Source organism: Pecten maximus, chromosome 11 (assembly GCF_902652985.1).
Source record: "Pecten maximus chromosome 11, xPecMax1.1, whole genome shotgun sequence".
Lineage (NCBI taxonomy): Eukaryota > Metazoa > Mollusca > Bivalvia > Pectinida > Pectinidae > Pecten > Pecten maximus.
The window spans coordinates 117,165-131,983 of record NC_047025.1 but is presented as its reverse complement, the minus strand read 5'-3'; the positions used below and the strand labels follow the sequence as shown (position 1 = coordinate 131,983).

General features: G+C 35.6%; 1 protein-coding gene and 1 pseudogene across 1 annotated transcript; one reads left to right on the top strand and one right to left on the bottom strand.

The window, feature by feature from the left end:
• Positions 1–3,374: 3,374 nt before the first annotated feature.
• On the top strand, positions 3,375–4,412 carry LOC117337695 (protein ALP1-like). The gene has a single exon (XM_033898794.1). It carries the CDS (start codon positions 3,375–3,377, stop codon positions 4,410–4,412), a length of 1,038 nt encoding a protein of 345 aa, XP_033754685.1.
• A 246-nt stretch (positions 4,413–4,658) lies between these two features.
• Positions 4,659–5,666, bottom strand: LOC117337694 (annotated as a pseudogene).
• Positions 5,667–14,819: the final 9,153 nt, after the last annotated feature.

Here is a 14,819-nt window from a genome sequence, read left to right as displayed (position 1 = left end):
ACATTTGAAACATGTACATAGTACCGGTAAATTTTGTGAGTTCCGTGGACATGAACCTTTCATGACGTTTCACACAACGTTAAGATATGTTAAACAGCTGAAAACATATTTGGACGAGCGAAAACGTCGGTACTAAGCACCTTATTTTAACTAAATTAACATGTATTTTCCATTCCTTCATAAAGTTAATGACCGGTATCCAGAACACAAACATTTGTCCTATTATGTGATCAATCAATTTGCAAATATAATGTTGCTTATCAAGAAATATTACAAAATTACTTACTGCTGCCAGTTTGTGTGTTCGCCTCTCCTCGCTTCAGGCTGGGGCTATTTCCGGTGTCGGTCATACACAGTGAAATATCAACGGACACACAAAAAAACACGCCTTCTCGTTCCAAGTCGTTTATTTTGCATAGGGAATAAAGGGAAAGAACTCTTACAGTTTGAGTTCCAAATTATCTCTACATCGGACGGTTTTGTTACAACATATTTTGTAGTCTTTCATACCCCATGAAAATAAAAAAAATCAACCTCAATGCTTATAATTAATTTCAGTAAATTGTCTTTTTCTAATTCAAAACATGCTTTATGTACAATTTTACGGGTTTTATTTGGGATTCTTTTTCTCAAATCAATACGCAACGTCAATTGTCGTATTGTGACGTCACATTTTTCGCGCCATTCTCGGAATTTCTTTCATAGAAGAAAGAAAAGAATTTTTCGACCAATCACATTTGAGTATAAAAATTATAACATGAAAACAAAGAAAAATTTATTATTGATATGGACATAGAGGCTACCAGCCTGTGTCTATAATTTATCCTAACAAATAAATCCTAATAAATATCCAAAACACACACTTCAAATATAATTAATACAAATGTAGCTTAAAAAAGCTATAAAATGGCCTGAGCCGTCAACTACCATGTCCTGTAAACAAGCTTTCTTTTAACACTAGCACATCACTTGCAAAGAAATTGAGAAACTGCATGTCTCCTGGCAAAAAAAACTGTTTTTTTTATATGTACCTGCTATGAAAAAGTCCCGTATCCTAGAACACTCAAATAAATACCAATTAATATATCTCCTTGAAACTGAATGTATCGAGAGATATCGAGATACGTCCACCTGGAACATATCGTACCAAACCACAGACCGGCTATAACCACGGTCACCGTGACTCAATGGAATGCTCTGCCTTTGAAATTGTATTCAATGTTTTTATTTATTTATTTATTTATTTATTTAGCTGTTTTACAATTCTGCGCAAACTAGTAACAATTATTCAGAATCACTTCTATTAGCGACTAGCTAAGAACGGCGTCAAGACAAAATTAGTAAAAGTAACAAATGGGATACCTACATGTACCTGTACCTCAAAATTCAGAATGTTGGCTAAGTGAGAAGACACCCATGTATATATTGTTGAATAACACCGAAGGTTATCTCAAGGTCATACAACGTCTGTGCATCCAGTTGGTCAATAAGTATGGCTCTTCAATGAGGCTATCGGATCATCGATGTTTGAGCAGTATGTAACAGTGCAACTCTCGGATGTAGTGAATTTACCCTTAAATGGTCGATAATACCCCAGTGTGTTCTATATGTTAGTATGGCGTTCCATACAGACGGGATGCAAGGCTATCATTGCGATACAAAACCATCCATAATGAAATAGCCATCAAAAACACCTCACCCCATCCACCAGACAAACTAGACATAGCCATCACTCATCACTCCAAACACTGTCATGCACAACGTCCGTTAGGAAAGAATCATTCTTTCCTCGGACAATTAAAGATTGGAAACTCCTCCCTAACAGAATGATCTCTTCAGGCGCTATTTCTTCATTTGTTCACAGGTGCCTGACTCGTTTTATAAAATAATAACACATAAGAGTAAATATGATGTACTTTCATATGCTATTATTTTATAAAACGAGTCAGGCACCTGTGATTTGTTAAACATCATTCCTTTCATTCCATGCCACACACCTACACGACATAATCTTCACTATGCTGAAGGAGGTCGTTAAATGGTAGAAGTAGAATTTCATTATTATTGTAACGTGTCCCTGTGCACCACTCTTATGCCGGTTAAACCACAGACGCTCGCATATAAAATGAGAATTAAAAAAAAAATCAGTGGTATGTGTACTGTGTAACAGGGAAGGCCGGAAACTCCGTCACGAGCGAGAAGGCACCCCATCTCATTTCAATCAACTTAAAAACATATTTATTCAAACTGACATGGTGCACACTATATGCGACCGTCATCAGGAAACAATTATATTTAACCTACCGTGTCACGCAATACGAATTGTAACATCCAAAACACAATAATCCGTGAAAACATCGCCGAATTCCTCGCGAAGAGCGCCATTTTTCAAACTGCTCCCTCAGCCTGTCCAGATTCTTCATTTACATACGGGTTGAAAGGTTATGCGTTTATATAATCGTCTGTCGTCAGGTGCCCTTTTGGGATCATCCCCGCACGCATTTTGTCCGGAAAACGCTTCGGCAATCACATTCACGTAGTAGCGAGGCCTAGACATTTTATACTTGCAAATTAAAAAAAAAAGATAAAAGGGAAATGGATTAGCATACTTTTGTCTCAAAGGTAGAACAAAATGCTTATGTATTGATAAACTTTTGTCAGTCTACTGAAATCAGGACGAACAAAAAGAAAAGTGTATCACGAATAAGACTGCCATCAGGTTACTGGAAAGTATACATATGTACCAACATTACTTAATTTAGACCTGTTCATTTATTTCCACAATTTTACAAATATCATGTCGTCGTCAAATACGAAGATCATACTTCAGACCTGCCAAACGATTTGTCCGTTATGATCGATGATCAATCATCAATTCATTTTTATTTCTCACAATCAAATGTTAGATTTAATGTTTCCCAGAAATTCTTCGAGCTCAATCAAAATTTTATGAGTACATACAAGACTCGGGACTTGCCTATAGATTTATCAAAATATTGAGGATGAGTTTCATTTTATTGTGAACCCATTTTTATTCAAATTTTCAAAACAGTATTATTTGCTTACTTGATTTCGATTTTAATAAAATTGATGTCATTTTGCCGCTTAGTGTCAACAATCAGGGGAGGACACAGGAATTTTCAATTTGGGGCGTGCGAAAAACAAGTATATGAGAGATATGAGAGGTTTAGCAACCTTACTTGTACGTGTACGGGTACGGGTAGCCTACACGTACACGTACACGTTCACGTACACGTACACGTAATTCTTATTTTTGGTATTACAAAGCATATACGTGTACTAGAACGTGTAAAGGAAGAACTGCTTTTATTGGTTGATTTTAACCAATGACGATGTGTAGCGCTCAGGGCAGAATGGCCCCGTATCGTCTGCTTGCTGCTATTGGAGAAGATGATGATCTTATGCTATTATCATTGAAAGGAGGTGAGCTCGAGACTGAAAAACCATTGTTTAATTTTGAAGACCTTACGAACGAGAAATGCAAAACTTTGTTTCGGTTTGAGAAGGACGATATTCCATTGTTGTGTCATGCTCTACAAATACCACCTAAAATTGAATGTACGAATAGGACGACATGTTCCGGCCTTGAAGGCATATGCATTCTTTTAAGACGCTTGGCATACCCTAACCGTCTTAGTGACTTGTATTCTCTCTTTGGAAGATCGTCCACAGCTATGTCTTTCATTATCAATGAACTCTTGGACTTTCTACATGATACTCACGGACACTTGTTAAGGGATCTGAATAGATCATGGTTGTCAGAGCAAAATCTGGATGAGTTTGCTAATGCCGTCCGAGCACGTGAGGGGCCTCTTCCAAACTGTTGGGGTTTTATTGATGGAACCGTGCGGCCTGTATGTAGACCCACACACCACCAGAAATTGATATACAATGGTCATAAGAGAGTGCATGCACTTAAATATCAAAGCGTAGTTACACCTAACGGCCTTGTCGTAAACATGTTTGGTCCTATAGAAGGGAAAAGACATGACGCTGGAATGTTGCGAGAGAGTCAGCTTCAGCAGCAGATGCGCCAGTACATGACAACGCCAACTGGAGATATGTATGCGGTGTATGGGGACCCGGCTTATCCGCTGACGCCGTACATCATCACACCATACAGAGGAGGGGTTGTTTCGGCCAACCAGCCACTATTTAATAAAAAGATGTCAGATGTTCGTATATGCGTTGAATGGACATTCGGGAAAATCCTTGCCCTGTTTTCCTTCCTTGATTATAAGAAAAACCTGAAGTTATATTTGCAGCCAGTTGGCAAATACTATCTGGTAGGAACGCTTCTGACTAATTGTCACAGCTGTTTATATGGTAACCAGACTAGCCAGTTCTTCGGTGTGGAACCCCCAACTTTGCAGAGTTACATATCGGGATGATACTTGCAATGCATCCGATTTTTAAATTGGAAAATTATTTCAAAATGTTGAGTGACAAAAGTCAACAATGAAAATTATATATTTGCTTCTATTTATTTCATATTAAATTAACAATTTAACATAAAAAAATATGTTTCCATCAAATGTGTTGTTCTTACATGTATATAGTTTTGTCAAACACAACTTGTCTTACATGGACAAAGCTACATTGTAGTTTGCAGTACACTGTCATACAGTAAAAACTTATTAGTTCTTATTTATCAGTGCTTTCATTAGTTCGGCCATCATTTTAGCTTGTTGTTTTTCATTTTCTATTTTTTGCATTCTTTCATGCTTCTCCAGTTCAAATTTCTCCTTCTGGAGCTGTAACTCTTATTTTCTCATTTCCAACTCCTGTTCCTTTATTTTATTTTCCCTTTCCATCTTCTCTCGTAAGTAGCTCATGGTGCTATTATCACGACCGGTTTTTTTGGTCGGTGTCTCTTCGTCACCTTAAACAGAAGATATACAAATATACACGAAACACGATTCTCCTTTTTTCGTGGTAATTAAACCATATCATTTATCTCGGTCACCTTAAAAGAGCATAAAGCATTATGATTAAAGGCCAAATTACTAGCTGTGAGAGCATTAATTGTTACATAGCATGATTAGCTTACATTTAGTAAGGTTTTCCATAGCCCTTTTCCTCATATCTTTTACATTTTTCTCTTCTTTTTGCGATTTCTCCTTCTGTTCTGTTCTGGACCTTTCTTCTTCCTCGGCCAACTCCAACGCTTCCTCCATCAGTGTCTCCCTCTCCCCATAGACTTCAGCTACACCGGACCTACAGACACATACAACACAAATTACTGAAATTAGAGGCCCACGTGCACCACAACGTCAACGTAAGTTTAATGGATTTGTTTATCTGCATCAATCTTGTTCTTGCGATCAGTCTAAGTAAAACTATTAGATGGGCTCATGAACATGAAGAAATATATACAATTACAACATTAAATGATGGAGTATTAAGGATAGTGGATTAAATTACAATTTGTGTGCCTCCTGATTGTTTTTCTTATGCTGCGATATTAGTAGCATTGTCCTCTCCCGCGCTCTCCTCGAGTCGCACTCTATTTTGTGTTTGATGTTGTCAGGTATGGTAATCCACTCTCTTCTATTTGAGAAAGGATTCTTCGCTATAACTTCCCGCAAGAGGAGGATATCGTCTTTTTCTGTGAATCTGACTTGCTTTTTCCTTATAGAGCTCATGCTTGTATTGTATATTCCTTTAAAGAGACAATACATTTCTCAATCATAATCTAGAAATATTGTATGCTTTTAAAATTACATTAGAAATTAATCTAGTTTTTTCATTGATAAAGCATATAAAACTGAAATTAACATTTCGACAATAATGTCGATTTGTCAGAAATCCTCATAAAATATATTCAAACTTTGAAAGTATGCCATCTAAGGGATCCAGTCGAGTATCGCGCATGCTAGTTCAATGTTAAAAGTCCTATTTTGTGGAGGAGTATTTTTTCTGATTTGCTATCATGTAACCATGTTTCACAAACTATTCACGTTTCTCCGATAGACTATGCCTAAACATTTTTGTTTTAGGAAAAAATGCATGGTTTTAACGGGACAGTTTCGCTGATTGCAACAAAGTTGAAATACAGAAGCTGATTTCATGATCTAGTTGTCTAACAATGTTTCTCTTCACATTGAGATACACCCGAAAATACACATACACTGTAACACATTCGGGCCCCTGTGATATCAACCCGACACGGAAGCTAATATTGCTGCAGTGTACTACTACAATGTTTACCCAACGTGTAATCTTTTGTTATATTATGAAGTAACGGTGGTTAAAAGTACACTTGCACTTTTATGACAAATGTACTTGGTTTCGGGAATAGACTGACGAACTGTGATATCAACGACCTCATTTCAAAGAGATATTTTCGGTGTAATTTATAAAAAAATCAAAGATCTCCACTTATCAAGCGTTGACTGGTATTCTCAAAATTACGTACATCATAAGTTTCATGTGAGGAAATCTATAAATTAAGCTTTATAATCTACACGTTGGTACTTACGTGTAGTCGCCGCTTTACAAGTTGTGCTGACTTGTAGAAAGTACGCAAACACGGAAAGTGATGACGTCACACACACGAAAAATAGGGAATTCCCCCTCTACCCGTACCCGTACACGTACACGTAAGGTTGCTAAACCTCTCTAGTGTTTAATGATTTTACATTATTATTTCGCTGATTCATACAGGAATACAATGTAGATGGCAAGTTCAATTTGAAAACAACAGAGACATTTACACATGGAAGAGATCAACTTGTTAGAGCTGAAAGCCTTTCTGTCTATATTTTATTTTTCGATATTAGCAGTATTAGAAAACCGTCGATTCCGCACTACTGGAACTCCACACTTTCAAGTCAACGTTCTGATTGGTTCCAGTAGATGATGGCGAGGAACAGATTTCAAAACATATTGAAAATTCATTCAGATCGCTTATTATCAGCGAATGGTTGGAAAAGAGGTAAATACGTGTAGAATCTACCATATGTTTTATATAAGTATATGATTATACACCAACCTCCAATCCGAGTCAACGCCTGTACTGAAGTACAGTAATACAATTTATACACAGACGTTCGTTATTATTTATAAAGGAAAACTAATCTTTATTTTAATATCGCTGGAGTAATGATAAATGCCTTGCCCTTGACGGGGCTCAAACTAGCGACTTGGGCAAGCATTCTGTCAGCAGGCTAAAGGAAAACTCGGATCTCCACTTGCACAGTTTCAGCTCATTCCCAAACAATTTACTGTAAATCAAATAGATTCCTGAATTATAGACTGGCTCCCTGTCTCTAGAATATTAAAATTATAAATTCCGAATAAAATATATAAAACCTCATTATCGGGTTAATCCCTCACATTGTTCAGTGTATGATGGATCTGTAGCATTATCTGAACCTGTTCAGTGTATAATGGATCTGTAGCATTATCTGAACCTGTTCAGTGTATGATGGATTTGTAGCATTATCTGAACCTGTTCAGTGTATAATGGATCTGTAGTATTTTTATATCATTATCTCATTTTATTGAGATTGTTGTAACTTCAAAATATCCAACCAATATTGTTTATTGGGTGTGAGGCTTGCTATGCAGTACAAAGTTCGCAAATAAATAATTACACTTAAATTAACAATGGATGAGTTTCAGATCAGTACATTTAGCTGATACGTCAACCTTCATGTGGAAACTACTGTAACGCTTGTTGTGAGCATCATGTACAGCTAGTTGTTATCCGTTAGCAGTCAAAAGACGCATTTAGAGTTGGGTTAAAGATCATTTATCGTCACAAACACCTTTGCTCATTTTGCCCGATTAAGCTTGACTTAATGCGGGAACGTGAAGTTGGTTCCGAGTTCCGAGTAAGATAAACGGAACTAGGAACCAGTTTCAAGTTCCGTTGAAGAAAAACGGAACTAATATGTTTAAGCTTTACGGATTTTGGTCCCAGTTCCGTTTAGATAAAACTGGTCCCAGTTCCGAGTTCCGTTTAAGAAAATATTATATGTACTTTATCTCAATATGAGACCCGAATGTGAAGAAGAAAAACTATATGTGTCAATGGGTTCAAAAGCAGTTATCAGTAACGTATAAAATTTACTGGACTTGGTCCTAGTTCCCAGTTCCATTTAAGATAAACGGAACTAGGAACCAGTTCCGAGTGCCGTTTAAGAAAATATTGCATGCGTTGTGACTTCTGGGTAACATAGATGATAACGCGACTGGTGTTGTAAAATTACGAGAAAGTGTTGCGTTGTAGCCTCTAAGAGAGAATGTTACAACGCAGTTTTCGTTTATGGTACATTTCTTTATTCGTAAATGACAAGTAGCTTGTAAAAACAACTTTCTTTATATCGCGAAATGTGAGTCCATGAAGGGAGATATGAGTTTTCATTTGTAGTTGATGTATCTATATGTGTACAGTTAAAGTACACAAATAAAGCAATAACTCAAAGTATATTGCATACGCCATTTTGTTTTCCAATATGGCTTCTACTGTTGAGGTGAAATGTCTATATGACGACTGGGAAAAAATCTTTAATTGGTATTACTGATGTTTTCTTCAACACAAATAAAAAAGATACAATTTCATTGAATAATATTGGACAGTTGTTTCATTGGCACTTCGAAACATAGAAATACGCGGGATATCGGGAAACTTCTAGGGAGCTGTTGCCAAAGGCCTTCCTTGTTAGTCGCTGGCAATGATTAGAATGTTCCCCTAGTACCGTTTTATTACTAATCTACAATTGACCGTGATACCCACTGTGTATCATCTCCAATGCATCGCCACCAGATATTGGCATTAGCTGAAGCGATAAAGTTGAAGCGGGCGTCTTTGTTGATGATATGATTTCATAGATTTTCCCTATAAACTATTGTTCTTGCAAGTAAATATTATTTGTGTGTATATATAATAGTCCCACCTTTACTATGTATTAACGATAGAGCCTTGATTACTATTCAAATGTAGTTTTAACGAAAAAATGTACCGCCTAATGCAATCGAAATGTCACTGGTGATCATGTTGTATCATACAAACTGTGTCAAAATTAATTTGTTTATGCTTTTTATTGACGGAGGACATTATATATAACAATAATAATATCAGGCGCAAGTTTGACATCTGGTTTCATCCTAGTTTTTGTCTTAAACCGAACTGGGAACTAGGACTAAGTCCCGTAAATGTAATATGTTAATGATAACTGCCTTTGAATCTAATCAAAATCTAGATGGTCATTCTCACTACGTTACATGAACATCTAACAACATCCTATAAGAGGTCACGTCAGAGTGACCTTTTGGATTAGCCAATCAAATGGCTACTTCAAGAATCTTGGAAGTGGATTTTATATGTATAGTCTGTCAATTTGTTTCAAGTCATTTCGTCCCATAAAGCATATTCCTATATACCGTGCCGAAATGGTTTGCTTCAGATGCATGCTGTGACGAAACGTTTTGCTTAGATGACATTGATAAAAAAACCAATTCGACCTGAAAGTGACATAGACACATTCCAAAGGTCATCAGAACGTGACCCCTTATGGGATGTTGTTAGATGTTCATGTAACGTAGTGATAGTTTTTCTTCTTCACATTCGGGTCTCATATTGATATAAAGTACATTGACTATTTTCTTAAAGAGGCTTGCCTGCAGAGAGATCAGAAAAATTGGCTAATAGAAAAAGATTTTTTACACATGACAGATTGTTGGAATTGTTGAGTTTTTCATTTTATTTTCCTTATAAAACGCTGAAAAGTGATATTAAAACCTCATTTTTTAAATATTATTTATTTAATCGCAACCCGCAATAAGTCCCCGCTATAAAGTGGAGTCTAATTTGATTGACACATCAAAGGAACAAGCACGTGCACAGTGCCGCACAGTGATAACTTCAAAGGCAGCGGCGATTTACAAAGAAGATTTGCCGTTATATTCCATACATTTCCCTCTCAGGTTGAGTTTTAAAACGTCTTTTAAATACATATTCTGTAATTGTTTTTAAGAAATAACGTCGGAAAGCCTCTAATTTTGTCACATAGAAACGTGTACTGAAGTTTATTTAGTGATCGGAGATGTGCCGTTTACCGGTCCGTCTGCGGGTAAGCCTCTTTAAACGGAACTCAGAACTGGTTCCTAGTCGTTTATCTTAAACGGAAATCGGAACTCGGAGCCAACTTCAGGCTCCCACTTGATGCAACGTAGATGTTTTGTAACGTACACGTCACTACCGTCAAGAGAACACCCAAGATGTATTTCCGATTACATGGGCTGGATCAATGCTACTTGATATGCCTACCTCTTGTTTTTCCTATCGGACATACACCTGAAAAATACATTTGAAAGTGTCTTTGCCTAACCCTTTGAACAGTTGAGCCGATTCTACAGAACCGTTTCACATCTGAAGGGTATCTCATACGACGTGTATCATCAAGAAAGTACCGTTCAATGAAGTCCTGAAATAACAAATGGACTAAATCATAAATCAGTGGTAATACTTGATATGTAAAAGCTCATTGAACTTCTTGTGAGTTTTTCAGTTTCCTTACGTTTTCGAATCATTTTCGTCATCTTTTCTGGCCAAGGAAGTCGGTCTGGGAGACACAGAAGCTGTTCCATCTGCTGGTCTTGATGCGTTTAGGGAGATGTTTGGCTAAAGAAGTTTTAAATGAATTATCCAAAAGATTGTCTTCCGTATCATCCTCCTCACTTTTGTCTGGGTCCGAGAGAATTCTATCTTTCCAATAATCCAATCGTTTTAGAGTGGAATGTCAATTTATGTTTATTTGATCGTTTGCTATGGATCGGAAGATGCCGTCATGATGTACATTGTACATGTAGGACGACTTGAGACTTTGACACTTCGGCGTTTTGTTAGCTAGTTTTCAACTTAAATGATTTGGAATGGTATTAAAACATTTTACGAATTTCAGTTTTTTTTTATTTTATCCCAATTATTTACTTGCATTTCTAGTACATCAGAAATGTGGCAAATTAGTAGTCGGCAACGGCCAGTACTGTAAATGCAGATAAAGAAGTTCCCATTGTCAAACTTTAATGAAGAAAACATATAGTAAAATTCAACTCAACAACCAATTGTACAAAAATAACCGTTACATAAAGTCTTTTAAAACAGCGAGTTGTACAAAAATCGCTCGTATTTTATCAGCTCATTGTACAAAACGACTCAATGGGAACAGCGAAATGTACACAGCCCGTTCAGCTAATTGTATACTATTTATTGACACCTGTTAACAATTATTTTGGAATTTTGCTGAATGCAACTTCACAGAACATTATTATTCATGAATCTATATACATGTAGTGAAAATACTAACGAGTCGTATTTTTATTCCAAATATAATTTTGTTGTTGGAATCAACGGGATTTGTAATCGGCAAACCTCATTTATGTGTATTTTTTTGCCTTTTCTTAAATTTATACATATTTTTCAAATATTTCATGAATCAGACAGATTGGTTTTATTGTTTTGTACAATATCACTTCATATGCTCACCATCTCAATCATCCATACATCTCATTTTAAATTTTTTAACTGAGACACCAACATCTGTACTCTGGCTCATTTCCTTACCCTTGATCATACTAGTAGTTTAGTTGAGATAAAACTAAGGTATTTTTGGTTCTGTATTGCTAGTAATTATTATAACTTAAACATTTTGTAGTTTCATTTTCCATTCACTTAAATTTGATACAGTAGATTATCTTTTATATATATATATATATATATTTTTTATGTATAGATATTTTCTAGACAGTTATTGTTATATATAGTATCATGTACATCTATAGATAAATGGTTCCCTCAACTTGGCATCGTTTTTAAGAATTTAATAAACATGTAGACATAGCACTGTAACTACATTGTCTGAAAGAAGGAAAGTGATAAAGCGGTGTCTCGATTTGGAGGGAGGGAGAGGGGGAGGGGTGCCACAGCATTGTGAAAACAAAACAAAAAAATTAAGAAGTAGTCATTCCCTAAAAGACCACAAAATTAGTGTATTTTACAGGTGAGAGATCATCAGGATTTCTTAATTTAATTTCAATATGATATAATGCAGCGAAAGAAAAATATATTCAAGTAATCTAGCCCATTTCTTTCAGTCGTCATTCAGTTCCTGTAGAAATAGTACACCTTTACCAATGGCAGTAATGGTGAAGTAATTTTCTCTGATCTGATCGTAGGTCAGTTTCTAAACATCTTGATGAATAAATATATTGTTTCATGATTAAAAGTATCATATTATTTACCTTGTTACTGTCTGATTTGGGTTAGAAAAGCCAAAAATGAAAGTGTCTTTGATGGAATAGAAGTTTATCAAGATTCAAAATTTTGTACAAATTCTTGAGTTTCTGAACATTTTTTTTTTTTTGGCAACGAGTCATCTGTTTTTGACATTGCTGCTATCCCGGCTTCGAACTCATCAGCTCATGGTACAAACTCAATGTTTGCTGCTAGTTGTAGATTAATTATACACTACTACTGTGGCTTGCACAACAGTTCAATATTCAGAAATGGACTTTAGCATCGATTGTATATTTTGCTTACTACACATGTTTTTTGATAAGGCTTCTGGTAGATCTATACATCAGAACAGATTTCACAATAGTTCTCAAATTTTTAGAGCTTCAATGTTTTTAGGACAGAAAAATTTGTACTCTCTATATAGAAATGGTTAACAGAAAAATTGATTAACTTGATAATATAATATTATTAATAATATATAATTAATCTTATTAATTTTTCTTTCTTCATAAATAAGAAGCTCCATACATTTTAGTACCACTGTAAAACTGCCTCAGACATAATTTTCTGTCAAATAGGCATCACTGGTGTGTGGTAACAAGTTTTAATTTAGTTTTAACAAATAAGATCTCAACAGTAGTCTCGGACCAAGTATGAGGTTGAACATGCTGAAAAAGGAATGATGTATCAAAGTTTTCACATTTTCAAGTTGCTTTCATTTCTTCATTTCTGATTGGGATCTTTGTTTCTTGTTACCACACACCATATCCTTAAATCCTGAAAGATATCAATTTAGATACTGTATACTCATTTTAACTATGTTGTCATGACTTATTTCAGAATGATATATAACAAAGTCTGAGACATTCTAGTTCCAAAATTTATTTAAACATGAAAGTATTGTTTGGTGACAGAGGCCAAAGTCAAAGGCAAGTTATTATATAACTTATGAAAATGAATTCATCACTTTAGCTGCAGTATGAAGTCCACCACTGACCCCAACAAAGCCGACAGCCAATAAGGTGATAATAGCTACTTCAGTAATGATCATTGAGGAAGTTATAGACACTGCTCCCCTATCCAGCATCAAAATATGACAGCATGCACTTCTAATTACAGAAGCTACATCCTCTTGTTGAATAATCACCAAATAATCCAAGACAAGCTTTGATGTAATAAAGACATATACATCTTGTATGTATGAAATAGAAATGTGAAGCTAAACCTGTCTTTCAAAACTATTTGGTGGAAACATCACAATCCTATACAAACATATAGAAATGGATAAGAATTAAAACAATCATATTTTACTAGCGTTTAACAACAAATACTGCAAACAATAGACTTACAATAGTAACAAGCATTCTGTGAGTATTGCTAAACCAATACATGTCTCATACTGGCGCTCTCAAGTTAAAAACTTTTGCCAAATTTGAGTAAAAAAGTTTAGCCAAAACTGAAACATGATCATTTTATGAAAATAAGTCCATTCAAAACAATGTGTAAATTCAACTTCATATGGTTGAATAAACAATGTTTCCTGCCCCAAAAAGATATTTGGGTATTCTTCTGGTATGTCTACTGTACAAAGTAAAAGAATCTAAAGTGAATTTAAATTGAAATGTGTAATAACAGCCTTTGATTGAAATATAAACATGATTTTGCATAGCACAGCATAATAGTACACTGATTTTATTCCAAAAGAATCTCAAAATCAGTGAACCCTTCAAATTATTTAGATGTAATTTATACTTATTACAGTAAATGATAACGGTTTTTGATTCTAAAGTCTGAAAATATAACTTGTAATAGATAAGGAAAAAAGTGTGGTCAGACCAGGAATCAAACCTAGGACCTTCCTAATACTAGCCCAACACTCTTAACTGCTGAGCTATCTTGGACAACACTCTCGTTTCCGCTACATTTCTTCTCCCTTTTTTTGATTTCTGAATTTATTCTAGAAATCTATGAGACTCTTTTATATACCACTGTGGGTTTTTTTTGTGGGGCACCAATGTAATAAGTAAGAAAGAAAGTGCCGCCAGACCGGGGATCAAACCCAGGACCTTCCGAATACCAGCTGGACGCTCTTACCGAATGAGCTATCTGGAGACACCCTCGGTTCCGCTACACTTTATCATAAGCATATTGTATAAGCACGATTCAATTAAACAAGAGGCCCATGGGGCCTGTATCGCTCACCTGGTTGGATTTGACCAAATGTCAAAATAATGTTCATGTTCAATTTGTTAATACATATACAAAAATGTACTCTCTGAAAGATCATATGGATTATTTTAACACCATAATGGTGTTTAAAGAAACTAAGTCCCTTAGGGTGGGGAAAACCCTTTGGCCTATTTTTACATAAGAATTGTGTTTATCCCTTAATGCCCAGCGATACTATACATAGTTATTGGATTGAGGGTCACAGTAACCATGTATGCAAAATCTGTTCCCCCATCACCATGGATGTTTCTGACCAAATTGGGTTCAAATCCATTTAAAACTCAAATCTCTATTTCCCCTATTTGGCCCCTCCCTTCAGGTCCCT

Coding starts and splice junctions, on each gene's coding strand:
- LOC117337695 (XM_033898794.1), top strand. CDS start 3,375: ATGGCCCCGTATCGTCTGCTTGCTGCTATTGGAGAAGATGATGATCTT.